The sequence below is a fragment of the Triticum aestivum genome, chromosome 7B (assembly GCF_018294505.1).
Source record: "Triticum aestivum cultivar Chinese Spring chromosome 7B, IWGSC CS RefSeq v2.1, whole genome shotgun sequence".
Lineage (NCBI taxonomy): Eukaryota > Viridiplantae > Streptophyta > Magnoliopsida > Poales > Poaceae > Triticum > Triticum aestivum.
In genome coordinates this window covers 540,451,525-540,476,903 of record NC_057813.1, presented here as the reverse complement: position 1 = coordinate 540,476,903, position 25,379 = coordinate 540,451,525, and the positions used below count along the sequence as shown (strand labels likewise).

Below are 25,379 nucleotides of genomic sequence, written 5' to 3'. Positions count from 1 at the left end.
TAAGATCAACCCTTATGATGGCGCATGAACAGAATAAAGGGCCGCCATGGCGCGAACGGCAGACGGGTAGCTGGGTGACGACGGAGAAGCGGGAGGACTCGAGCGCATTGGCTGATCGACGGCGACGGCATGCGTGGAATTGCCAGAGAGGCCGAGGCCCTCAGCCAGTCACTCCCACGACAATAGCAGAGCGACTGAACCGTCGCAATCCCGCAAATCCCCTCTGCCCGAGCTATCCACCTCTAACAGACTAAGACACGTGCCCACACGCACAGTCGATGCACAAATCATGGACACGATTACCCAGCCGTCATCTGACCAGGTTCACCGCTGTAAAACGGGACCCAACCGACTCCCATCACCCTCGATCCACTAGGACACTCCCAGCCTCGGCAGCTTAGTAACTTTACTGATATATGTAATCAGAAAAAAAAATTAATAGGCCATTAACAACGCACGAGCATTCTACTAAAATATTTAGTTGAAATGCAAGAACTTGGAGATTCTTTTACAGGGGAAATTAGATCTTCCTTTTTTTTTACAGACAATGGTCTAAGTCATGGCGTACGTGGCCGTCAGACCAGAGACCAGATTCAGGTCTTTGGTTGGTTGTTAAGCTTCGTCGAACTGTCCACGGGAGCAAAGATGACTTGCGGTTTACTGCTCCCGTGCTCCGCTGATCTGCTGCGAGTTCCTTTCCCTCTCGTTTCCCCGCTCCCTCCAGTCGGCAGCTACCAACGAAGCGGCAGAGTCCAGCGCGAGCACCAACTCCCAGCCCCAGATCTCCCACCCCCACCGACCGCCGATGAGCTCAGCCGCCGCCGCATCCATCTAGCCGGACACGCCCCGCCCTAATGTCGTCGGCGGCGGGCGACGCCGAGGCCGATCCCCTCGGCGGCGCCTCCCCGGCCGGCCGCGTGCTCGGCCGCGCCCTCGACAAGGTCATCAAGCACTCCTCCTGGCGCAAGCACTCCGCGCTCGTCTCCGCCTGCAAGTCCGCCATCGACCTCCTCTCCGCCGCCTCCTCCGCCCCCGCCCCCGCCCCGCCCCCGAGCCGTCCGCCTCGCCCATCCCCGGTCTCCCCGCCCCCGTCGCCGAGGCCGCGCTCCAGGCGCTCCTCCTCGCCCTCGATCCCGGCTCCCCCAAGGTCGCCGAGCCCGCTCTCGAGTGCGTCGCCAGCCTCCTCTCCCTTCGCCTTCTCCTCGGCGACGTCGCCCCATCCGACCCCTCGCCGGTCTCCAGGCTCTTCGCCGCGGTCCTCTCGTGCGGCGGCCTCGGCGACGACGCCCTCGAGATCGCCGCGCTCCGCGTGCTCGTCGCCTTCGCGCGCTGCCCCTCGGTCTCCGTCCGCGGGGAGTGCCTTGGCCAGATGGTGAAGGCGTGCTATAACTTGTACCTGGGGAGCGCCAGCGGCGGGAACCAGCTCTGCGCCAAGCTGGCGCTCGCGCAGGTGCTGGTCGTCGTGTTCGCGCGCGTGGAGGCGGACGCCATGGACGTCCGCGTGCGCACCGTCTCAGCTGCCGACATGATGGACCTCTCCGACCGCAGCCTCAACGACTCCAGCGTCGTGCAGGCGGCGCAGACGTTCATAAATGAGGCGATGGAGGGGAGCGACGCGCCAGAGGATGCCGCGCATGTGCCGGCCGAGGGGGACAGAGGCGGGGAGGATGAGAGCATGAGCAGGATCAGGGAGGATGGACTGGCGTTGTTCAAAAACCTCTGCAAACTGTCCATGAAGTTCGCCACGCCGGATAACCCGGATGATCCAGTACTTCTCCGGGGGAAGGTGTTGTCACTTGAGCTACTTAGGATGGTCGTCGACAATGCCGGCACGTTCTGGAAGACAAATGAGAAGTATGCACACATAGCTATGCTTCTTTTAATTATATACATCAGAATTTATTGCATTCCCTCTTTCCATAAATATTATTGTTCTACTGAATCTTAACATGCCAAAATGATAGGGGTAGGGGAGAGAGGTTAAAATGGACGATGGAGTAAACTTTACTTGCCAACAGTGAGTGTTAAAAAAACCCAGGAGAGTAGCGTGTCATTTTTTCTATAGAGATGACATCTGCGCGTGTTGTTTCTGTGTAATCTGCTCGATCGACTGCTATCAGGGGTGTCAAAAACGGTTCTAATCCAACCCATGAAAACCACTTGTCATTTTTTACTGACTCTGCCATGCCGTATGAGGTTAATGAAGGGAAATGAACCGCAACACTGATCGGCAATTTTTTCACTGTTCGTGTTCAGATCATGATTGAACACTCCTAACTGCCATATGGGTTGGTCACATGAGGATTTGTCTGATGGAGGAACCATTGGTACTTGTTTCGTGAATTTGGTTGTGTTTGGAACTTTGGATGATGTATGCTCTAGATCATCGAGGAATTCATGAACATACTAAATGTTGGAACTATTGATATTTGATTTATGTTCCTTTGTACTAGAGCCTGAACCTCATGTTAGTACTGATGAATAATGAACCAGATTATCCAGTGTCAGCCTGTATTGCAGTAACTTCTAATTCAATTCATTGTGGTTCTCCCAGCAAAGAATCATACAAAAAGGTCGTTAAGGACACCAAGCAGGTGGGTGAGAACTGAGAAGCGAATATCAGAGCTACATAGCCTATGCATTGATAACAGACAGTGATGGAGCGAGTTTGATGATGCCACTTGGCAGTTGGAACTAACACAATAATCAGTACTGCTGATTTATAATCTAAAATTTAGTATTTGTTCGTACTGAAATGTTTCATCTAATCACACACCAAAATTTCCATAATGGAAGCTGGTTAAGTCATTTGATCATTCCAAATTGAATTGAGCGCAGGGTTCACTAGAAAGGGCATCCTACTAATATCACTGTTTTTTCTTCTGCTTGTTCAGGTATCTTGAAGCAATCAAGCAGTACCTTTGTTTATCCTTGTTGAAGAACAGTGCCATGTCAGCAATGAGTGTTTTCCAGCTTCTGTGCTCCATTTTTATGGGTCTTCTGTTAAGGTTTAGATCTGGTTTGAAGGAGGAAATTGGAATATTTTTTCCTATGCTTGTCCTAAGGGTTCTTGAAAATGTTCTTCAGCCTAGCTTTTTGCAAAAAATGACAGTTCTAAACTTTCTGGAGAAGATTTGTAAAGAACCTCAGGTTATTATTGATATCTTTGTGAACTATGATTGTGACGTCGATGCACCGAACATTTTTGAAAGGTACGCTAGCTTTATTCTTGATGAAGGTTTGCGTTGGTTAATAAGATACATTTGTATTCTTACGTTCTTATCAAATATAGTGAACAGTCTATACAAAGGGTACAGTATACAGTTCTAGATGTGCAATTTCTACTGGAAAAGAAATATGGCGTTCTCTTTCTAATTTCACAGCAAAGCAATTTAATTCCATCGCTGTTTACAGGATTGTGAACGGACTACTTAAGACGGCTTTAGGTGTCCCTGATGGATCAACAACGACACTAACTGTTGCACAAGACCAAACATTTCGAATTGAATCTGTCAAGTGCCTTGCAACTGTTATCAAATCAATGGGTTCATGGATGGACCAGCAGCTGAGAATTGGTGAGGTTCTCCCTATAAATTCTGAAGTACTAAGTTCGGTGGACAATCATAATATGCATAATGGAGAAGAAGGGACAGGAATGGATTATGATCTGCAATCTGAGTCTAGTAGCTCTGACGTATCTGATTCTTCTTCAGTTGAGCAACGACGTGCTTACAAAATAGAACTTCAGGTGTAAATGATTGCCTACTTTTAACTGTTTCTATTTCTTGAGGTAGAAACTATTTCTTTTAAAGGATTACTGACAGACCTATGTTTCCTTCTGCAGAAAGGAATTGCCTTGTTTAACAGAAAACCTTCCAAAGGTATTGACTTTCTCATTCGAAGCAAGAAGTTAGGCCAGTCCCCGGAAGATGTGGCTTCTTTCTTGATAAACACTGCTGGCTTAAATGCAACAATGGTTGGAGACTATTTGGGTGAAAGAGACGAGTTTCCTCTCAAAGTCATGCATGCCTATGTGGATGCACTAAACTTTAAAGGGTTGGATTTCGGTGAGGCAATTAGATTCTTTCTGCGAGGTTTCAGGTTACCAGGGGAAGCACAGAAAATTGACAGGATCATGGAAAAATTTGCTGAACGCTTCTGTAAATGCAACCCAAATGTTTTTACCAGTGCAGATACCGCTTATATTCTTGCTTATTCTGTGATCTTGCTAAACACTGATGCTCACAGTGTCATGGTGAAGGATAAGGCAAGTCAAATCTGCCTATGTTATCATCCGGGAATGGCGCACATGTAATAATGGAGATTTTTTCTGTGCAGATGTCTAAGGCTGATTTTATGCGCAATAACAGGGGAATTGATGATGGGAAGGATTTACCTGAAGCTTACTTAAGTACATTGTACGACCAAATTGTTAGCAATGAGATCAAAATGAGTGCTGATTCTTCAGCTGCACAAACCAAGCAAACCAACAGCGTAAGTAAGCTTCTAGGCTTAGACAACATTATGAACCTTGTCAATTGGGGACTGACAGAAGACAAGGCACACGGCGCAAATGACTTGCTCATTAAGCACATACATGAGAAATTTAAAGCAAAGCATGGGAAATCAGAGTAAGATCAGCATATTTTATCTTTGTTAGGATACTTATATGTTGAATGATACTTTATGAACTTAAGCTTGTGCATGCAGGTCTGTGTTTTATATTGTTGCTGATGCAACCATTTTAAGGTTCATGATGGAGGCCTGTTGGGCTCCTATGATGGCTGCGTTCAGTGTGACACTAGACCAAAGTGATGACAAGGCTGCTACATCACAGTGTTTAATTGGATTAAGATCGGCAGTGCATGTCACCTCTGTTATGTGCCTGCAGACACAGAGAGATGCCTTTTTGACATCCATAGCCAAATTCACATCCCTCCATTCTGCTGCAGACATGAAACAGAAGAATGTCGACGCTGTTAAGGTAGGATGTCAATGAAAGCATATTGCTTTTGTGAAATTTATTAAATGTTTCTTTATCTAATCAGTTCTTCAAAACTAGGCATATTTGATGCTATGGATCTTTGGATCATATATATTCTAGCTTGTTACTTGCAAATTCTTACTTCTGCCACTCTCCTTGTGTGCAAATTGGTTGCACCAGCTTATACAAATTTCATATCTTGCATATGGTTTGGTGTTTAATGTAATCATATAATCTACTGTCCTTTTGCCCCTTTTGGTATTTCAGTGCTCTCCTTGAAAGCGAAAAGTACAAACTTAAAACACAGTGAGGGTCAGAATTGCAACCACCCACTGCTCACCTACAAATAGTGCTGCTGCAGGATTTTTGTGACTGATTTTTAGTGAGCATAATAAAACTTCTGACATTGAGCATATTGGAGTTTGAACCGTCTGAAAAGTGATTTTTATGGATTATGTTCTTGATGTTATTTTGAAAAAATGATTACCATTAAATATGCCAATTTTTGTTGAACAATCCTTATTTTGGGAGGGTATACTCAATGTTGGTGATAGAAGTCCATTTTTTGTTCTTGATATACTTCACCGGTAAGCAGCTAGACATATCTGACGTTTCAAAGTGGCTGAATGATGTATTTACTTGTTTTTTTTCTCAACAGGCTATAATTTCTATCGCAATCGAAGATGGAAATTACTTGCAGGAAGCTTGGGAGCACGTGCTAACATGTTTATCACGGTTTGAACATTTACATTTGCTTGGAGAAGGGGTACCTACTGATGCTTCATTTCTGACAGTGCCTATGGTTGAGTCAGAAGGAAAAAATCAGATGTCTACTTCTGTTCTGCCTTCAAAGAGAGCCAATGCTCTTCAGAATCCTGCCGTGATGGCTGCTGTTAGAGGGGGTTCTTATGATAGCACTGTTGCAAAAACCAGTGCCTCAGCATTGGTTACTCCTGAACAGATCAATAATTTCATATCAAACATAAATTTGCTGGACCAGATAGGCATTGTTGAGTTGAATCATATATTTGCCCATAGTCAAAGGTTAAACAGTGATGCCATTGTTGCTTTTGTGAAAGCTCTTTGCAAGGTCTCAATGACTGAGTTACAGTCTCCGTCAGATCCTCGTATCTTCTGCCTTACAAAAATAGTAGAGATCGCGTAAGAAAATTCTTGAGATCCACACATAAAACCAACAGTTTTAAGTAGCATACAATAGCCATGACTCAGTAATCTTAGCTAGTCTAATTCTGGATTTTGTTTGTGCAGGCATTACAATATCAACCGCATACGTTTGGTGTGGTCTCGAATTTGGAAAGTTCTATCAGAATTTTTTGTGTCTGTCGGATTATTAGAAAATCTTTCTGTTGCAATGTTTGTAATGGACTCTCTAAGGCAGTTAGCAATGAAGTTTTTGGAAAGAGAGGAACTGGCAAACTATAACTTCCAAAATGAGTTCCTTCAACCCTTCGTGGTTGTTATGCAGAAGAGTAATGTTCCAGAAGTGCGTGAGCTAATTGTTCGATGTGTCTCACAGATGGTCCTAAGTCGAGTTAACAACATAAAATCTGGCTGGAAGGGTGTTTTTACGGTATGTATTGTTTCATTGGTTAATTTTAGTTTACTTAGAGTGCCTTGGATAAGTTCACATCTGGAGTTAATGTGGTTAGTCCATGAAAAATAAAGCTAGCAATGTTATTCATTGTTTTTTATTTGTCAATGTCCAGGTTTTTACTTCTGCTGCGGTTGATGATACGAAGAGTACTGTCCTAGTGGCATTTGGGACTATGGAAAGAATTGTCCGTGACTACTTTCGATACATAACCGAGACAGATGCCACAACATTTACAGATTGTGTCCAATGTCTTATTGCATTTACAAGTAGCCAATTTAATAGCGAGGCCAGTCTCAATGCTATTGCATTTCTCCGGTTCTGTGCTGTTAAACTTGCCGACGAAGGATTTGTCTGTCAAGATAAGGGTGCCGATGGACCCAGGAATTCAGACATGTCAGAAGGAAATGCCATTGTGAACAAGAATGATTATGTTTCCTTCTGGGTTCCTCTCCTTGAAGGTACAACACTACTTCTTCATTTGTGGAAGTGCTAGTTACTTATGTATGCAGTGTGAACCTTGTTAGATGAAAAATATGAAAACATAGAGAATTTTAAGATAAATTGATAAATATTTATTTTTTCCTTTTGGTTTTCTTGCCTTTTCAGGTTTAGCCAGATTGACAACTGATCCAAGGCTGACCATTGGGAAAAGTGCTGTAGGAGTGCTTTTTGATATTCTGAAGGATCATGGGCACCTCTTTTCTCAGTCCTTTTGGACCAGTATATTAGAGTCTGTTGTTTATCCTCTGTTTAGCAATCAAAGGTCTAGGGTCAATGATCAGACCTTAACATCAAACGGCACCGAGGGTGATTTTTCAACTCTTGAAACACAAACATTGGCAGTGAAATCTCTAGTGGGTTTATTTGTTGATTTCTTTGACGTGATGCGGCCAGAACTTGCAAGAGTTGCATCTATTGTTGCGTATTTCATCAGAAGTCCCTATAAACACTCTGCTACCATCGGTGTATCTGCTTTGCTACGGTTGGCGGAGGGAGTTGGCAGTAAACTTTCCAAGGAGGAATGGAAGGATGTTCTTCTCTGCTTCAAAGAATCATCAACACAAACCTTTATTGTGTTCTCTAAAATTGTAAGGATGATGCAAGACATCGACATTCCAGATAGAATGGAATCTTATTCGGAAGCTGATCACTATTCAGATCATGAAATTTATAGCAACGATGAAGACGAAGCTAATATGGAGACAACTTCTTACGCCATTGTCAAACTGAAAAATCATATGGCCCTAATACTCTTAATCGTTCAGGTACTTGCTTTTTGTTAATCAAATCGGACCAATTTACATTATCTTGCCTAGATCTACGGGGACTAGCGCCTATTCTTTTTTTATATAAACGAGACAACTGTGAGCCACCTATGGAGTCCTAGAACCAAATGCAGGCGGGCTTGTCTTTCACTCATGCACCTAGCCAACTGAGCAACACTCTGTTCTCATGTAATCTTGCTAAGACACTCATACTCGTGTATGCTTTAATTTTGATTTAGAGATCCTTTTTGGATGGTAAATTGCAAAAACATATAAGGACCTATTTGATCTTTTACACAGTTTGGCTTTGGGCATCTGGCTAGATGGACTGGAATAGGCTTGATTCATTTTCTACACAGGTGTCTTAGAATTCATTAGCCTTAATAGCTAGTGCCTAGTTGGTTTTCTCCTCAATTAGACACCGACTTCTGAAAGAGCAGAGTAGAATAATGAGTTGTTAGGACAAAGAGAGGAGATTGTTAGGATAATAGGGGGTTCTGAGGATCATTGAATAGAGTGCTTTCCCATTTCCCCCATGGCACCCTTTTAAATCAAATTAGGTCCAAGTGCCTCTATGGGACAGTTTGGTTCTACCATAAGGGAGTTTATTGATGTCAGTTGTGTTGAAGTAAACCTTGTGCACACACATAAAATGTCCGGATATACACGCGGGATTTTTGTTCCGAATTTTTCAACTTTTCGAAATGTGTATTTCGACAATGGGTGCATATGCACCTAGGAGCCAAAGGCAATTACCGCTAAATATCTTCCTTTACTGGGTAATACCTAAGGTCTTGTGCTGTAGTGATCCCGACAATCAAGTCTTTTTCTCTTCCATTCTTCCCACACCATACTCAGTTTTTTCCTTGTACACAGGGCATTATTAAATTGTACGAGGAGCAGGGAAAATATCTTCATGCTGAGCACATCAGCATTCTTTTGGAGATGATATCAAGTATTGCAACTCATGCAAGTGAAGTGAGCTCAGACTCTTCGTTACAGATGAAATTCCATAAAGCATGTTCCCTTCTGGAGGCATCTGAGCCAGCAGTTGTCCATTTCGAGAATGAGACATACCAAAGCTACCTCAAGCTTCTCCAAGCTGTGCTCCATGGGTATCCATTTTTATCGGAAGACATGGACATAGAAACACGACTACTTGATGCCTGTGAGAAAATACTGCGGACATATCTGAAGTGCGCCGGGAATGGACCATCTGATGAAGCTTCTCACGGCAATCAAACTTTACATTCCATAGTGCCACTGGGCGCTGCCAAGCAAGAGGAGCTGTCTGCTAGGACCCCGTTGGTTCTTCTAGCGATGCAGTTACTGCATAACCTAGAGAAGAATTCATTTAGGAGAGTACTGCCCCGCTTTTTCCCGCTGTTGATTGATCTGATTCGCTGCGAGCATAGCTCTGGAGATGTTCAACACGCGCTGTATAAAATCTTCAAATCATCAATAGGCCCCATGATAGAAGTATAATGGCACATTCCTGTCCTGTTAGGCGCACGATTTTGTGTCAACATTCTGACATCCTGAATGAGCCCTTCAAGATCCTGGAGTTCAAGGTCAAGATTCTCCCTAGTTCTAACCACTTCCATATAGCGCTACACATATGTTATCAACAACTCTGATCTGCGTATGTCCTAACTTTTGCAGTGCATATTACTAGTCCAGATATCAGGCATAAAGAGGAAAATACATTTTTGCTTACATCCACTTCAGCTAATGAGCTCTATCATCTGAACATGTGGCCAGAGGATCATTCCTGATGACTTGGCACTCTTTTGAGCCTGGTATGCGCTGAGGTAATTTCTAATGACCCTGTAATGCAGAAGGGTTTCGTGTGCGCCCATTCCATCGATAGCGTCACCTTGAACTGGGGGCAAACTGTATATAGTAACACGTGCCACGGCATCAGCCGTGTTACTAGAGAAAACCATTTGAAGTATGATTGCTTTTGTAATGTCCTGTTTTTCTTATGATTTGATCCACAGTAGGTTGTGTTTGTAATTCTTTTTGTCAATATATAAACATAGTGCAGTGTTCATGTAAACGGATGAAATGTTACAGTGGTTAGCTGTTGTTTAGGCAGATGAGCTATGAGGACCTTGGCACATGGATGCCTTGGAGGACACACAAAAATATGTTGCGCACCTAAAAATTTCTCAACTCTGCCAAATCCTTTTACTCCCTCCCTTCACAAATGTAAGATGTTTTGGATATTTCAATATGGACTACATATGGACCGAAATGAGTGACACACTAAAACGTGTCTATATATATATATATATATATATATATATATATATATATATATATATATATATATATATATATTAAAAAAAGTTAGAACATCTTATATTTGTTAACAGAGGGAGTATTATGTGAGCTATCAGAGTACTCCCTCCATTTTCATATACTCAACATATTAGCTTTGACGTAAGTCAAACTTTGTAAAGTTTGACCAAGTTTATAGAAAACAATCTAAATATCCACAATGACAAATATACATGATATGAAAATATATTCAATGATGATTCTAATGGTATTGATTTGGTATTGTTGATGTTAATAAATTTTTGTATAAACTTGGCCGAAGTTTACAAAGTATTTGACTTGAAACAAAGCTAATATGCGAAGTAAATAAAAATGGAGGGAGACAAATCAATCTTTGGATTTGAAATCACTGCTTCACCCTTGCGTCTGAAATTACCCCATGTACTTATTGTTGGCCATAGTTCTAAAAGGATATAAAAATCCCCATGCATATCCGTTGCTTTAACACTGCATATGGTAAATGTGCTTAATTAATGACATTGCAACACTATCTCTTTGATCATCCATTTGAGGATGCACGTAAAGCAGATAATTCAGCTGGATGCACTTTTGAGCCAAAACTGGGTAATATGAGGTGCAAGTAAACCATGGTGAAAATAAACATTTTTATTTCATTACTTTTTCAGGAGGTAAGCTGTTTGTTGAGAGCATTTGAATTTGAACCATGTAGACAACTGCAATTCTTCCATGCGCTGCAACTTGCAACGAATCATATTATTTTTACAGGGTAGAATTGGCCTTATTTAATTACACGGTGATGTAACTGGTATGCAAGTTCAGTTTAGGGATAATAATTTACACAGCCAATAGAAAGACACTATGACACTGAAAGACCTATACAACCACATTCACACATGACACGAGAAGGACGAGAATGGATATACACAGCATGAACCAGATGCGACCGAAAGAATTGAACTGTTCTAAGATTTGAACCCTACATGAGCTACTACTACTATACACATGTTGGATGTCCGAACTCCTTTTCGGGCATCCAGTTTGGCCCCAGGCACAGACCACCAGCTATCAGAATTCCTGCAGGGGATGGAGAATGTACAAGACACTGACTGGACAGAGCAAGAGTGGTTTCATTCTCCAGCTCTTGCTCTGTGCTTCCCGCCCCATCCAACGGAGCGGCCTAACATTCACATTATAAGTGTTGCAAGTAACCATGGATAAGGACAACCTGAAATAGAGTGAGAAATAATATAATTCAGCCCAGGCAGCACTTCCAATAAAAGGGCTAACTAATGGCAATGTTAAGATCAATGTAGTGGCCAACCTTTAAGAATGCAAAAGAAGACAGTTTGCAAGAAAAGAAGCACGCCGCCCAATTAGCAGTACTGCTGTTCTTAGTCCTGCTGCAGACTAGAGGATACCTGCAAACAAGGAAGGCTGGATGTCACAACAGCCTGGCAGGCAGGAATTGTAGTTTGTTTGACCAAGGCTAACGCACCTCCAATTTGTCGCTGGCATCCCTTTTGTCATCCCGACATTTGTTCGGAGACGTTGTTTGGTGGGAACTGTTGCACACGAGCAGGGAGCAAGAGCTGTTGCTGAGGGTGTGGAGCTCCTGTTTCCACAAAAGAGGCATGTGTTAGAACTTCGAGGAATACAACGTAGTTGTGTGCAAGACATTGTCAACTATCACCAACTGATTTCTTACCTGGAGGATATTGTTGCGGAACCGCTGATGCACGCGCATTTGCAGCATTTTGATTAGATAGTGGGAGAAGGTGACCTGGCACATAGCCAGGTGAATAAGAATGATCACTTGGTACAGGTTGGCCGAACTGCCCATACGGGTAAACCGCTGGCCCTACTGTTCTGGGACCACCATACACCGGGACATACTGTTGTCCAACATATGGACCATAGGCATTCTACAAAGCTAAAAATACAATAAATTAGCAAAAGCAAAAATAATAGAACCAATATATAAAGTTATGGACGAGTTCTCAACCTGTGGATACAAGTATTCGGGTCCATATGTTGATGGCCTGCAATGACAAAAACAATGGATTATTATTTGCAGTAGCCAGGCTGTTCAATTGGAAATAAGCAGATAGTCTAGCACGACAACATCATATAGACTGGCAATGCTGTAAAGCATAGAATTCCAGACTAGCTACAGCTTTAATCAGTGTGCCAGACAGCCTAACAGATCATATCGTCAGCTGTGCATGATATTTGCCAACGATGCATCGAATGAACAGCTAACCTACCCATAAGGGGGGTACACAAGAGCCTGCGAGTAGTTGTAGGGGGATTGCTGATATGTTGGGCTTGGTACATACATGCCTCCTGGAACCGCCGCACCTCCATTGTATGGCATGACCGGCCTTATAGGTCCTATAATAACCACATTAAAAAGGAGGAAAACTATTACAATAATTGAATATACACACAAGAGCCTAAAAAAGTAAAAGCATAAACCAGTAAGATAACTTAATAACTATATTTCTTTTACTCGGTCCTGCCAAAGATAAATGTAGAACAAACTCATAAAATTTTAAATTTATAAGCACAAACATTTTATGAGTGTCCATCGACCAGGAGTCCAGGAGCAATATCTCAACATAAAATTTGGCCATTCTATTGGATGCGTACTAGTCTGCCTATTTTGATCTTCCAAGAAAACTAATAGTGGTACAGTACAATAATTATTTTTCAAGCTAATTTAGCAAATGTTACAACCTCCTATTGTAAAAGTGCATTCCATCAGAAGCAAAGATCTTGCGTTTGGGTAAACTGTTTGTGTTTGTGTTTGTGATTATGAACATCTTTCATCGCAAGTTGCAAACTATGCAAAAGATGTCTGACTTGTAATCAAAGATTTTCTTATCCAAAAACCAATATGATTGTCCTACACTTTCTACTAGCCACCAACTCATGAGCAGTCCACTGTCTGTTACCTAATCTTCCCTTCATTCAAGTAATGCACTAAAGCTTCACAAACATCTAGCATATGACTAGTAGCTCTCAAGCTTCTTTCTTTTATTTGTTTTAAATAACTCACATTTCTTTTCATTGTTGAGCCCATAACCATTTTTGCAGTTTAGCCTTCTGACACTGAAGAATTGGGCATGGGACTACACATTAACTTCATGAGTAGTGACAAAAATCCTTTTATTCTCTTCTATCGTGAGTTACAAGGCAGCAGTTGAAACAAACAGGCATGCCCAAAAGTAAGACTCTGAAATGATAGAAAATGGGATGATTATGACAACTCTAATACACTGGAAACAGACATTGACTTTTAAATTAAACCAGCTGGCCAAAAAATTAAGCTGCAGGAAAGAACTCAACAGACATTTGGCAGTTCAAAAAATTGTAACTGGGACAACAGAAAACCAGGTCAGAGACTGACCAAAAGGCACAGCTGGTCCAGGTCGCCCCAGGATGGCAAGATTACAGTTGGCACGCCGCCCGTCAATTACTGGATAGGGATCCATGCAGGCCATCCTCGCCGAATCTGGATCCCGGAAGGTCACCTGTACACATGTCCACACAAAATCAAGAGAAAATTAGCATCATGAAACACAATTCCCCAAATTTCCCTCCACAAAACGAAATTGCTTCCACATTCACTTCAAATAGTTCCGCAATTCATGATGGAACACCTAAATTCTAGTCCAATTTAGAGGCCTAAAAACTTCCCAAGCAGCTAAAAATGTTTCAACATGGACACCCCAGGTCTCACGAAAAACGAAGCTTGGCAATCAATCCCCGCGCCAGAGTCAAATTATTTCCCTATTACCGCCCCAAAGCAACCAGCTCCCCGAGCTTGCTCTATTATTAGTACCGCAAAACTCCCAAATTCACAAGCCTTGCAAGCCGATCACCACCGTCGGAGGCCACAAACCTCCCCAATTGAACCCCAAACCCTGATCCCCACAAATCTCTGGCCAAAAGATCACAAAACTCCAGCTCGAGAATCAAACCCTCCCCATGAACACACAGCAGGAAAGAAGAAACAGAGGAGAAAGAGAGCGTGCTCACGAATCCGTATCCCTTGGACCTCCCGGTGGCGCGGTCGGTGATGACGACGGCCTCGAGGATGTCCCCGTAGGCTTCGAAGTGCGCGCGCAGGCCCTCGCTCCGCGTCTCCCACGCCAGCCCCCCCACGAACACCTTGGTGTACGTGGTGTCCCCGTAGGGCCCGCTCAGGTAGTGCAGCGCCGGCGTCCCGCCACCCCCGCCTCCACCTCCCCCTCCGCCTCCTCCCCCCGCCATCACCGCCGGCGACCGCTGCGGCGTCATCATCCCAGGCGCATGCGCTCCCCGCAAACCCTAACCCTAGCTGAGCTGAGCTAGTAGCCGGCCGCGCTAACAGCCAGGCAGAAACACGATGCGTGTCGTATTAAGCAGCCACTGGGTAGTCGCTAGCGGCGTTATTATAGCGGTGGGTCTCGCGCGCTAATAATCCCAGAAGCGGTTAGTAAAATCAGGCGGGAGAGGGGAAGGGAGAAGCCAGCCAGCCGAAGCCAGTGGGGAAGTTGGTGCGAGACGAAGCAGGAAGGGATCACGCGCCGAGAGCAAGCGGACAAGGCCAACTGGGGGGCGGCCGGTTTGGGCTTTTTGTGGATGGGACTCCCGGCGAAATGGCTCTTCACCCGCAATACGTTTGCCTACTATACGAAAAAAAAAACCTCAGGGAGGACAAGGCCAATGCTATAATTCAAATGTCAAACCCCTGCAACACCATCCTTATAAAAACGGTAAATGACACAAGTCCTTGGGTGTATCGACGTCGTCTTTCTCCTGCACTTCCCGGGTCATGGCGTGAGCAAAACTCGATGCTACCTCTTGGCCTATGAATCACTCTCTAAGCCAGCGGCCAAGAAGCCGCCGGTCATAGCTGGCAACAACGAACTGTGAATCAGATCACCATCGTTTGTCCACAAGAAGAAAGTAGTGAGGAGTGCTGGACAACCATCCCAGATCCGTTCAGATAGAACGGAGAGGCCTAATCTCACTAGCTTCTCGTCGAAATCGGAATTGATGGTGCTTCGTCGAACAGAGAAGAAGGCAAATGAGCAAAACACGAAAGGATGATGTCGAAGACCACCTAGACTAAACGTAAACAAAGACGGGACCATTTAGCCCTGACCAAAGCTCCACACGCACCAACACCAATCACGCCTTTGGCACCTCACCAGCACCAATGAGACACCTAGACTGAACCCTACTATCCTAGCCATTGGTAGAGCAACCCAAACTCCACGGCCAATCCACAAATTAAACCATGGTTTCTCCACCTCGCCGCCAACGGCGGCTGCATGAGCATCAAAATGGCAAGCCATGCTTAAGCTTAGTCAAAATAGATCTAATCGATTACTAACCTGAAGGAACGATCTCTGTCGAAAATTCTCATTTCAAAGCAGTTGCCTAGCTCGGGAAACCCTAGTCGTCTGTCTTTCCCCCTCATGCGTGGTTATGGCGGTGTGCCTCCTGTACTATGTTTCTAAAGACCATGTTGTTATTTTAATAAGAAATAATATCGTTGTACAAGTATCAATCACACTAAGCATATGTACTTTCCCTTTTAAAAACTGAAATAGTAGTCTTACAATCGTTCGTCGGAAAATGAACCACGCAGGGCGGAATACTACTCAGTATCTGATCCTGATACAAAACTAAACCTTATAATCTCGTGAGCAACGCCATTAGCCTTCCTTTTGATCTTCACAAAATTGAAATCATATGTAGCAGAAGGATGGTACCCAGCTTGAAGGACAAAACAGAAAACAGAAGGTGACGATCATGGAGAGGTTTTGCGCTTGCAGCTCTCCCTCCCCAGCAGTCCCTACTCTACTCGCGATAAAGAGAGAGACGGCGGGGGGTTGCGTTGAATTCCGAGGAGAGACGGGGGGGCTGGAGAGCAAGGGACATCACCGATGATGCATGCACCGGCGCCGTTCATGCTTATCCACAAGGACCACAACAACCGAACTGTACACGGACGCCTTGACCCAGACTCTTCCTCCCGCCAATTATTCTATTTGTATGTCCTGGCAAGTGCCATGTAGCATGAACACGATGCCTGACGCCCCCAAGGAACGCTTTGTTCCCATCTGGGACGTTTATTCTCGGAGCTGAGAGTGAAAATTCGTGTGTGTTCGATGCATGTCAACTCTCCCGCGCAGGGCAGGTCGGGGAAAAGTGGGGGGAGAGAGGCTCTGTTGCTGTCACACCACGGTCCGGGATCTGCCTTTGCTTTCTCTTTTCATCCGGACAGTTTTGGCCGCAATAATTTGGACTGCGGGGAAGCGACATGCGGTCACGTCTGACGCTGGCTGCCTTCAGTTCAGTTGCCGCTTCGGACCGGATCTTCTTCGGGGTGGGTGCGCGCGGGGACGGACGAAGGGAAGCAAACGCGCGCGTAGTCGCTTCCCACTTCTACTACTACGGCGCGCGAGGAGGGGTTTTGCCGGATCAAAGCTGAATATGGTTGTGTCTTTCAAAAGTAAGAGCATCTATAACCGGCATCTTTAAATCTCCTCAAACATCCGCGTACGTGTCTGATTAGTGACCGGATAGAAGAGAGAATACAAAAATATGACTCAATCAGACCCCTCATATCATCACTACTGTCTGTGAACTCTCATATTAAGGACAAATATAGGGAGGATATAAGGCCATCTCCACTGCACGACCCCATCTTGTTCGGGTGCGTCCGTTTGGAGTAGAACGGACGAATAGCGCGGCCCACCGCGCGGCCCCAAACGGACAAATGTCCGGATTCCGTCCGTTTTCGACCCATCCCGGGCCCAAACTTGCGCCGAGTTTGGGGTGAAACGGACATCGCGCGGACGGACTCGCCACACGCCCTTGTCCCCCCGTGGCCCGCCTGTCGGGGACACAAGTAGTCCCATTCGATTCCAACGCCTTCACCCCCTCTACCGCCCCGCCCCGCCGACGGCGCCGCCGCTATTCTTCGGCTGCCTCCTCCACTCAGCCACCGGCCGTCCATACCAGACCACGTCAAGACATGGCTGCCACCACGCCCGCGCTTTCGCCGTAGTTTAGGCCATCAATCGGAGGAGGTTTGGCCTTCGCCGTCGTAGCCGGCGGCAGAGGGGATACGACCGCATGCGACATACCACGGCGGCCACGACAGCTTCCGACGAGTGCTCCAGAGCGGCCAGTAGCCGACCACCAACCACCCCTGCATCGAGGGGATCATCGCGGCCTCTTTGCCACCACGACCGCAAGGTGTTCGACACTTTGCCCACAAAGGTATGGACAGTGGTGATGAGTTTTTCTTCCACCACTTCATTTGTTCATCGGACGATTCGTCATCGGATGATGAAGATCTTGTGGTGGCTGCACTGGTGGTTCACGACCACATTCAACCGCAGCTTCCTCGGTACAGGGGGCCAGTCATTGGCCGTGCTCCCAACCTGAAACACAACAGGGAGAGAGGCCACACCCTACTCTATGCTGATTACTTTGCGGACACCCTGTTGTTCAAGCCGGATAAATTTCGTCGCCGTTTTCGTATGGAAAGGCATGTGTACAATCGTATCCGAGAGGGAGTGGTTGCTCATGACCCATACTTCGAGTGCAAGACGGATGCCCTTGGCAAGATTGGATTCTCCTCTTACCAGAAATGCACCGCGGCCATCCGCTTGCTTGCATATGGAATTCCAGGTGATCTGGTGGATGAGTATGTGCGTATGAGTGAGACAACATGTTTGATGTCAATGTACAAATTCTGCCAGTCTATGATCGAGGTGTTTAGCCCTGAGTACTTGAGGCAGCCAACTGTCGCTGATACAGAGAGATTGTTGGCGACCAACACAGCTAGAGGCTTTCCAGGCATGCTTGGCAGCATAGATTGTATGCACTGGGAGTGGAAGAACTGTCCATTTACTTGGCAGGGCCAGTACGAGGGGCATGTCAAAGCTTGCACTGTCATATTAGAAGCGGTGGCTTTGCAGGATCTTTGGATATGACATTCTTTCTTTGGCATGACAAGTTCTCACAACGATATCAATGTGCTGCAGCGTTCTCCAGTCTTCGCAAGGCTTGCAGAAGGCCACTCCCCACATGTCAACTTTGAGATCAACGACCACCAGTACAACAAGAGATACTATCTAGCTGATGGTATATATCCTCAGTGGTCAACTTTTGTAAAGACAATCTTGAAGCCCCAAGGTGAGAAGAGAAAGAGATTTGCCCAAATGCAAGAGAGTGCTAGAAAGGATGTGGAACGTGCTTTTGGTGTGCTTCAATCCCGATAGGGTATCATTCGATACCCTGCACTGTCATGGGATGAAAGAAAGCTTTGGGAGGTGATGACTGCTTGTGTGATCATGCACAACATGATCGTCGAGGACGAGCGTGATGACAGTATCTTCGACCAAGGATTTGATTATCAAGGTGACAATGTTGAGCCCCTGCACCAAGAACTGACCATGTTTGAACAGTTTGTCCAGTTCCATCATGAGCTGCGTGATTGGCACACTCATTTGGATCTTCAAAATTACTTGGTTGAGCACGTGTGGGATCACATTGGCAACCAATAGATGTATTGGTTCATTTTATGTTCATTCAAGACAATTTGATTTGGTTGTAAAACTATTTTTATTGGAGACAACTTTGATTGGGTTGTAAAACTATTTTAATTTTCAAACAATTCATATTTGGACGTGCAAACTAGTTTTTATGTGAAAATATGGGCATTTAGGCCCTGGCGGACGGGATGGGGCAAACGGATGCGGCCGCGCGCTGGGCGCACGGCCACCGCATCCCAGGACAGGCCCGAACACGACCCCATCGCCCTACCCAAATAGACAAAATCCGGGCAAAACGGACGTCCGTTTGGGGCCGCGCGATGGAGTTGGCCTGAGGGCTCGCGAACACGCCCAGTCAGTCTGCCATGTAGGACGCGACCTCACCCGGACCACCTTTTTTGTTTATTTATTCATTCTTTTCTTTCTATCTCTTCATCTCCACCAATCACTAGCAAGTGATTAGGCATATGAGGGAGAAAACGAGAGGGTTGGCTGCATGCTTGCATGAACAGACAAAAAGGAACATAAAACTAACACGTTCTGTCACCGAACAGGCACGCCCACAGCGTTTAGAGGGCTGGATTTGCTAAGTTCGACGGTAGATGCTCTAAAGAAAAGAAAAGAAAAAACAGGTGGTTGTGAACTAGTGGGGGATTTGGGCCCCGTTGGTCGAAATGAAGCAGGGTGAAATGGACGTCCACCCTGCTCTTTGAAGGGCAGGAGCGATGGATTTTAAATTCCCACGATGATCACGTACGGTTTCTGTACTTGCAATTTTCCCCGGGAGTGTAGAATCCCACCGCGTATTGCACATTTTCGGCACTCAAGATGACAACCGGGACCAAACCCATCGGGTTTTGCCTGGCCAAATCCATCCCCACAAGAAAATCGTAAACCCATCACCATCACCATGCACGGGGCTAGTTTTTTGCCCGTCCCTAAACCCGCCGGGTGTTCTAGATGTTGGGTAATGAGCAACTAGTATTCACTGAGGGCCAAAGGACAATACATATACATGTGTGGTAAAGTGCAGGAAACCCCTTATACAATGGGTGTCGTGGATTTAACACGGCAGATGCCCTAGCAAAAAGACTTAGGTGTGGAGCCATCACAGCTAGGTTAGCTTAAAGGGGTTAAGTGGGGCAAAGGACATAGAGAGTTTTTACCCAGGTTCGGCCCCTCTCAATGAGGTTTTCCTACTCCTTCTTTCGATTGTATTGCTTGTGTTTCGATCACCAGGGAGCGAATACACTAGACCTAGTGCCCGATCAATTGTTTCTTGAGTTAACCCTCCGCCGGGTGTCACCTTTATATACATAGGTTGAGGCCTGGCGGCTTACAGAGTCCCGGCCGACTCACACAACGTGACCGGCTTGGTTTCTAACAACACTTGCCTTACAGAACAAGTTAAACATATGGCGGCTCACCCCTTTGGGACTCAAGTCACCCCCGCGTCTTGGGCCTTCAATAAGCTTGCTTTATGAACCGCCATCTTCATATCTTCTTAGGCTTCTTCATCTTAAGTCGCCCGTAGCATGACCCGGCCCCTCCTAGGCGGGTCATACCCAGTAGTTATATCCCCAACAACGGGGATATACATAAAGGGGACTATACACATCTAACACCCCCCCGCAAACTCATGGTGGGTCAGCAACACTGAGTTTGGAGAAAAAAGCCATGTTGCGCTCGAGTTTGTGCCTTCGTGAAGAAGTCCGACAACTATAACTTAGAGGGCACATAGTGAAGAGCGAGAGTCTGATCCTACACAGCAGCACACACAAAGTGGGAATCCACACCGATGTGCTTGGTGAGCTCATGCTTCATCGGGTCACGCGCAATACTAATAGCACTAGTACTGTCTGACAACAAGGAAGTCGAGGTAGTAGCAGACACACCAAAATCCTCAAGTAACCACTGTAACCAGATCACATCAGCTGTCAACATGGCCATTGCTTGCAACCTAGCCTATGTACTGGAGCAAGAAACTGCAGTCTGTTTCTTTATCTTCCAGGCAATAAGAGAGCCACCAAGAAAGACACAGTAAGCAGACAACAAGCATCGATCAGAGGGATCACTAGCCCAGGTAGCATCAGAGTAAGCCTGGAGCTCGAGAGAGCTGGAGCGGGGAAAGAAAAGGCAATGAGAGATTATGCCACGAAGATATCGTAGAACACGGAGGAGATCACTTTAGTGGACAGAGGTGGGTGCTAAAACAAACTGACTCTGGATGTGGACAAGATAGGAGATGTCGGGACGCATAACAATAAGGTAGACAAGGCTGCCAACAAGGTGACGATAGCGAGTGGGATCAGGAAGAGGGTCACCGTCAGAGGCACGCAGCTAAACGTTGAGCTCCATAGGAGTCACAATAGTGCGCTCATCACCAAGAGCAGTGCGAGCAAGAAGATCCTGAATATATTTTTCCTGGGATAAGTAGAAGCCATCAGAGGTCGAGGAGATCTCAGTACCAAGAAAATATTGAAGTGGACCAAGATCAGTCACGAGGAACTGGTAGACAAGGCATTCCTTAACAAAGGCAATGTAGTCAGAGTCATCACCAGTGATGATCATGTCATCAACATAGAGAAGGAGAAGAGTCCGACCATGAGGAGACCTTTGAACAAACAACGCGGATCATGATCACTGCGCAAGAAACCAGCGGCAATCACCACAGAGGCGGAACGCTCTAACCAGGCGGGAGGGGCCTGTTTAAGACCATAGAGGGAGCGACGAAGTCGACAGACCATACCATCGGGAGCATAGTATCCTGATGGTGGCTGCATATAAACCTCCTCATGCAACTCTCCATTGAGAAAGGCGTTCTGGACATCAAGTTGAGAAATAGACCAATGATGGACAGAAGCCACATCAAGGAGAGTGCGAACAATGGTCATGTGGACCACAAGAGCAAATGTGTTAGAACATTTCCCCTATTTTGGGTGATGATGATGACCCTCCTTGTTTTCCAATCTTGTGTTTAGTTCTTCAGGTTTTCTATGTTCAGGTTCGCATCGATTATGTATTCCCTCTGGAAGGAAAAGTTCGAAGACGGAGTTGTCTGCGTGTTTGTTTCTTTGGTCATAGGAAACCTGTACTATCAAGAGGGAATCCTCATCGGAAGGCATTGGGTGAATCATTGCATGTACACTCCTTTTGTCACCCACCATTTCATTCTGTTCCATGTAGAGAGAGGTCCCCCATGTTTCTTGCTGGTGTAGTGGTTTCTCCTCAGCGGTTGTACCACCCACTCGGGCGGTTGTACCGCTGGCCTGTTGTACCAGTGCAACCACCGCCCCAGGGGTGATACCCTGGGGTTGGACATCCCAAGTTCTCACCAAGCGGTTGTACCGCTCCCCAAGGGCAGTAGTACCGCCACCCAATGGAAGAACTCTGGGGGTGCACCTTGGGCGATTGTACCGGCCGGGTACCGCCCGACCACCGGACTAGTTTCTATGATGGGGCAATACTTGGGCGGTGGTGGCCCGGTTGTTCTGGTTATGCTCCGCATACCAGTACTACCGGGTGTCCTGAGCGGTTCTACCGCTTGGGACTTAGCCACCCCGTGCATCAGGAGCAAGCGGTTGTTCCAGACGCACTACCGCTTGACCACCGCCCATAGGGTGACCCCCTTCTATTTCAAGGAGGTTGTTGAGTGGTAGTGAAGCGGTTGGTCCGGTTATTCCTAATAACTGGTACTACCGCTCTAGCGACCAGTTGTACCGCTTGTTAGGGTTTCAATAGCTTTCCCATGATTCCCGGTTGTACTGGGGAGAGGAGCGGTTGTACCGTTGTAGTGTAAAAACTGCTATAACGGTTGGATCTTAGGGTTTCCTATATAAAGGGGGTTCTTCCACCTACCCCCTCACCTCTTGCGTCTCTCTCTCTCCACCATTGACGCCCTTCAAGCTTTCTTGCCCGATCTCTCTCTCTAGCCACTCAAACTTTTTGATTTGCTAGGGATTGAAGGAGGAGACCTAGATCTACACTTCCACCAAAGGATATTTGCTCCCCCCATAATTTCTTGTGTGGATTTTGTTACTCTTGGGTGTTTGAGCACCCTAGACGGTTGAGGTCACCTCGGAGCCATATTCCATTGTGGTGAAGCTCCGTGGTTTCGGGGAGCCTCCAATTTGGTTGTGGAGAGAGCCCCAACCTTGTTTATAAAGGTTTGGTTGTCGCCTTCAAGGGCACCACTAGTGGAATCACGACATCTCGCATTGTGTGAGGGCGTGAGGAGAATACGGTGGCCCTAGTGGCTTCTTGGGGAGCATTGTGCCTCCACACTGCTCCAACAGAGACGTACTTCCCCCAAAGGGAAGGAACTTCGGTAACACATCCTCGTCTCCATCGGTTCCACTTGTGGTTATCTCTTTCCTTTACTTTGTGCAAGTTATTATTGCATTGTACCTTTTGCTTGCACTTGTTGTTATTGTTGTTAGCATCATATAGGTTGCTCAACTAGTTGCACATCTATACAACCTATTTGTTGCTAAACCTATTTTGTTAAGAAAAGCTAAAAATTGGTAGTTGCCTATTCACCCCCCTCTAGTCAACCATATCGATCCTTTCAATTGGTATCATAGCCTTGTCTCTTTATTAAGGGTTTCACCACCTGAAGAGTATAGTTGACATTGAGGAGGAAGTGCCCGAGGCCGTGGAGTTGGCTTCGATCACTCGAGACGACCTAAATGAAGCTATGGCTTCACTTAAGACGTCTATGATAGCCGAAGCAAGTCCATGCTTAAAGAATTACTTGAGGGGATAAAATCCACTCCTGATCCCGTGCTTGTGGTTAATCCCAAGGCATCGGAGTCGGAGGCCAATTCCGCCAAGGAAGGGGCTAAAGGTACTCCTGTTTCTTCCCCTGATGACAAGGATGGGATGGGAACCTTTGCCTCGGTTCCCCCTGTTAGGGAACGCGGTCATTTCAAAAATATTCCTATGATCACGCAAGATCTATCTATGTGATGCATAGCAACAATAGGGGAGAGTGTGTCCACGTACCCTCGTAGACCGAAAGCGGAAGCATTAGTTAACGCGGTTGATGTAGTCGAACGTCTTCGCGACCCAACCGATCAAGTACCGAACGTACGACACCTCCGTGTTCAGCACACGTTCAGCTCGATGACGCCCCTCGTACTCTTGATCTAGTTGAGGCCGAGGGAGAGTTTCGTCAGCATGACGGCGTGGCGATGGTGATGATGAAGTTACTGGCACAGTGCTTCGCCTAAGCACTACGACGATATGACCGAGGTGTGTAACTGTGGAGGGGGGCACCGCACACGGCTAAAAGATCAACTTGTGTGTTCTAGGGTGCCCCCCTGCCCCCATATATAAAGGAGGTAGAGGGAGAGGCAGCCGGCCCTAGGGGGGCGTGCCAAGGTGTGGAGTCCTACTAGGACTCCCTAGTCCTAGTAGGATTCCACCTCCCAGACGGAGTAGGAAAGGGGGAAGGGAGAAAGAGAAGGAAAGGGGGGCCGACCCCCTTCTCCTAGTCCTAATCGGCCTCCTGCCCAAGGGGGGTGCACCAGCCCCTTGTGGGCTGGTGTGCTTCCCTCTTATGGCCCAGAAGGCCCATAACTTCTCCGGGGGGGGGGTCCGGTAACCTCCCGGTACTCCGGAAAATACCCGAACTTCTCTGGAACCATTCCGATGTCCAAACATAGCCTTCCAATATATCAATCTTTATGTCTTGACCATTTCGAGACTCCTCGTCATGTCCGTGATCTCGTCCAGGACTCCGAACAAACTTTGGTCATCAAAACACATAACTCATAATACAAATCGTCATCGAACGTTAAGCGTGCGGTCCCTACTGGTTCGAGAACTATGTAGACATGACCAAGACACATCTCCGGTCAATAACCAATAGCAGAACCTGGATGCTCATATTGGCACCTACATATTCTACGAAGATCTTTATCGGTCAAACCGCATAACAACATACGTTGTTCCCTTTGTCATCAGTATGTTACTTGCCCGAGATTCGATCATCGGTATCATCATACCTTGTTCAATCTCATCACCGGCAAGTCTCTTTACTTGTCCCGTAATACTTCATCCCGTAACTAACTCATTAGTCACAATGCTTGCAAGGCTTATAGTGATGAGCATTACCGAGAGGGCCTAGAGATACCTCTCCGAAACATGGAGTGACAAATCCTAATCTCGATCTATGCCAACCCAACAAAAACCTTTGGATACACCTGTAGAGCACCTTTATAATCACTCTTTTATGTTGTGACGTTTGGTAGCACACAAAGTGTTCCTCCGATATTCGGGAGTTTGATAATCTCATAGTTTGAGGAACATGTATAAGTCATGAAGAAAGCAGTAGCAATGAAACTGTAACGATCATAATGCTAAGCTAACAGATGGGTCATGTCCATCACATCATTCTCCTAATGATGTGATCGTGATGTCTACTACGCAACCTTCTTCTTGTAGACATTGTTAGGCCTCCAAGTGCAGAGGTTTCTAGGACAGTAGCAAATTTCCCTCAAGTGGATGACCTAAGGTTTATCAATCCGTGGGAGGCATAGGATGAAGATGGTCTCCCTCAAACAACCCTGCAACCAAATAACAAAGAGTCTCTTGTGTCCCCAACACACTCAATACAATGGTTAATTGTATAGGTGCACTAGTTCGGT

General features: G+C 46.0%; 1 protein-coding gene and 1 pseudogene across 2 annotated transcripts; one reads left to right on the top strand and one right to left on the bottom strand.

Moving 5' to 3' along the window:
* Positions 1 to 717: 717 nt before the first annotated feature.
* On the top strand, positions 718 to 9,957 carry LOC123160974 (brefeldin A-inhibited guanine nucleotide-exchange protein 1-like; annotated as a pseudogene). Its single transcript, XR_006480475.1, has 12 exons — positions 718 to 1,854; positions 2,895 to 3,212; positions 3,415 to 3,748; positions 3,845 to 4,267; positions 4,339 to 4,631; positions 4,711 to 4,984; positions 5,643 to 6,145; positions 6,254 to 6,575; positions 6,712 to 7,057; positions 7,206 to 7,864; positions 8,741 to 9,435; positions 9,527 to 9,957. The product of XR_006480475.1 is annotated as a brefeldin A-inhibited guanine nucleotide-exchange protein 1-like (transcript).
* A 917-nt stretch (positions 9,958 to 10,874) lies between these two features.
* On the bottom strand, positions 10,875 to 14,752 carry LOC123160200 (RNA-binding protein 24-A). Its single transcript, XM_044578012.1, has 8 exons — positions 14,210 to 14,752; positions 13,578 to 13,701; positions 12,433 to 12,559; positions 12,171 to 12,207; positions 11,874 to 12,090; positions 11,664 to 11,780; positions 11,490 to 11,586; positions 10,875 to 11,393 (listed from the first exon to the last, which is right to left on the bottom strand). The coding sequence occupies exons 1-6, from the start codon at positions 14,471 to 14,473 to the stop codon at positions 11,692 to 11,694; spliced, it is 858 nt and encodes a 285-aa protein (XP_044433947.1). The 5' UTR covers positions 14,474 to 14,752; the 3' UTR covers positions 10,875 to 11,393; positions 11,490 to 11,586; positions 11,664 to 11,691.
* Positions 14,753 to 25,379: the final 10,627 nt, after the last annotated feature.

Coding starts and splice junctions, on each gene's coding strand:
- LOC123160200 (XM_044578012.1), bottom strand. CDS start 14,473: ATGATGACGCCGCAGCGGTCGCCGGCGGTGATGGCGGGGGGAGGAGGC. Junction 12,560..13,577: donor TGGACCAGCTGTGCCTTTTG/GTCAGTCTCTGA, acceptor TGGTTATTATAG/GACCTATAAGGCCGGTCATG. Junction 11,781..11,873: donor TCCGCAACAATATCCTCCAG/GTAAGAAATCAG, acceptor TTGTGGAAACAG/GAGCTCCACACCCTCAGCAA.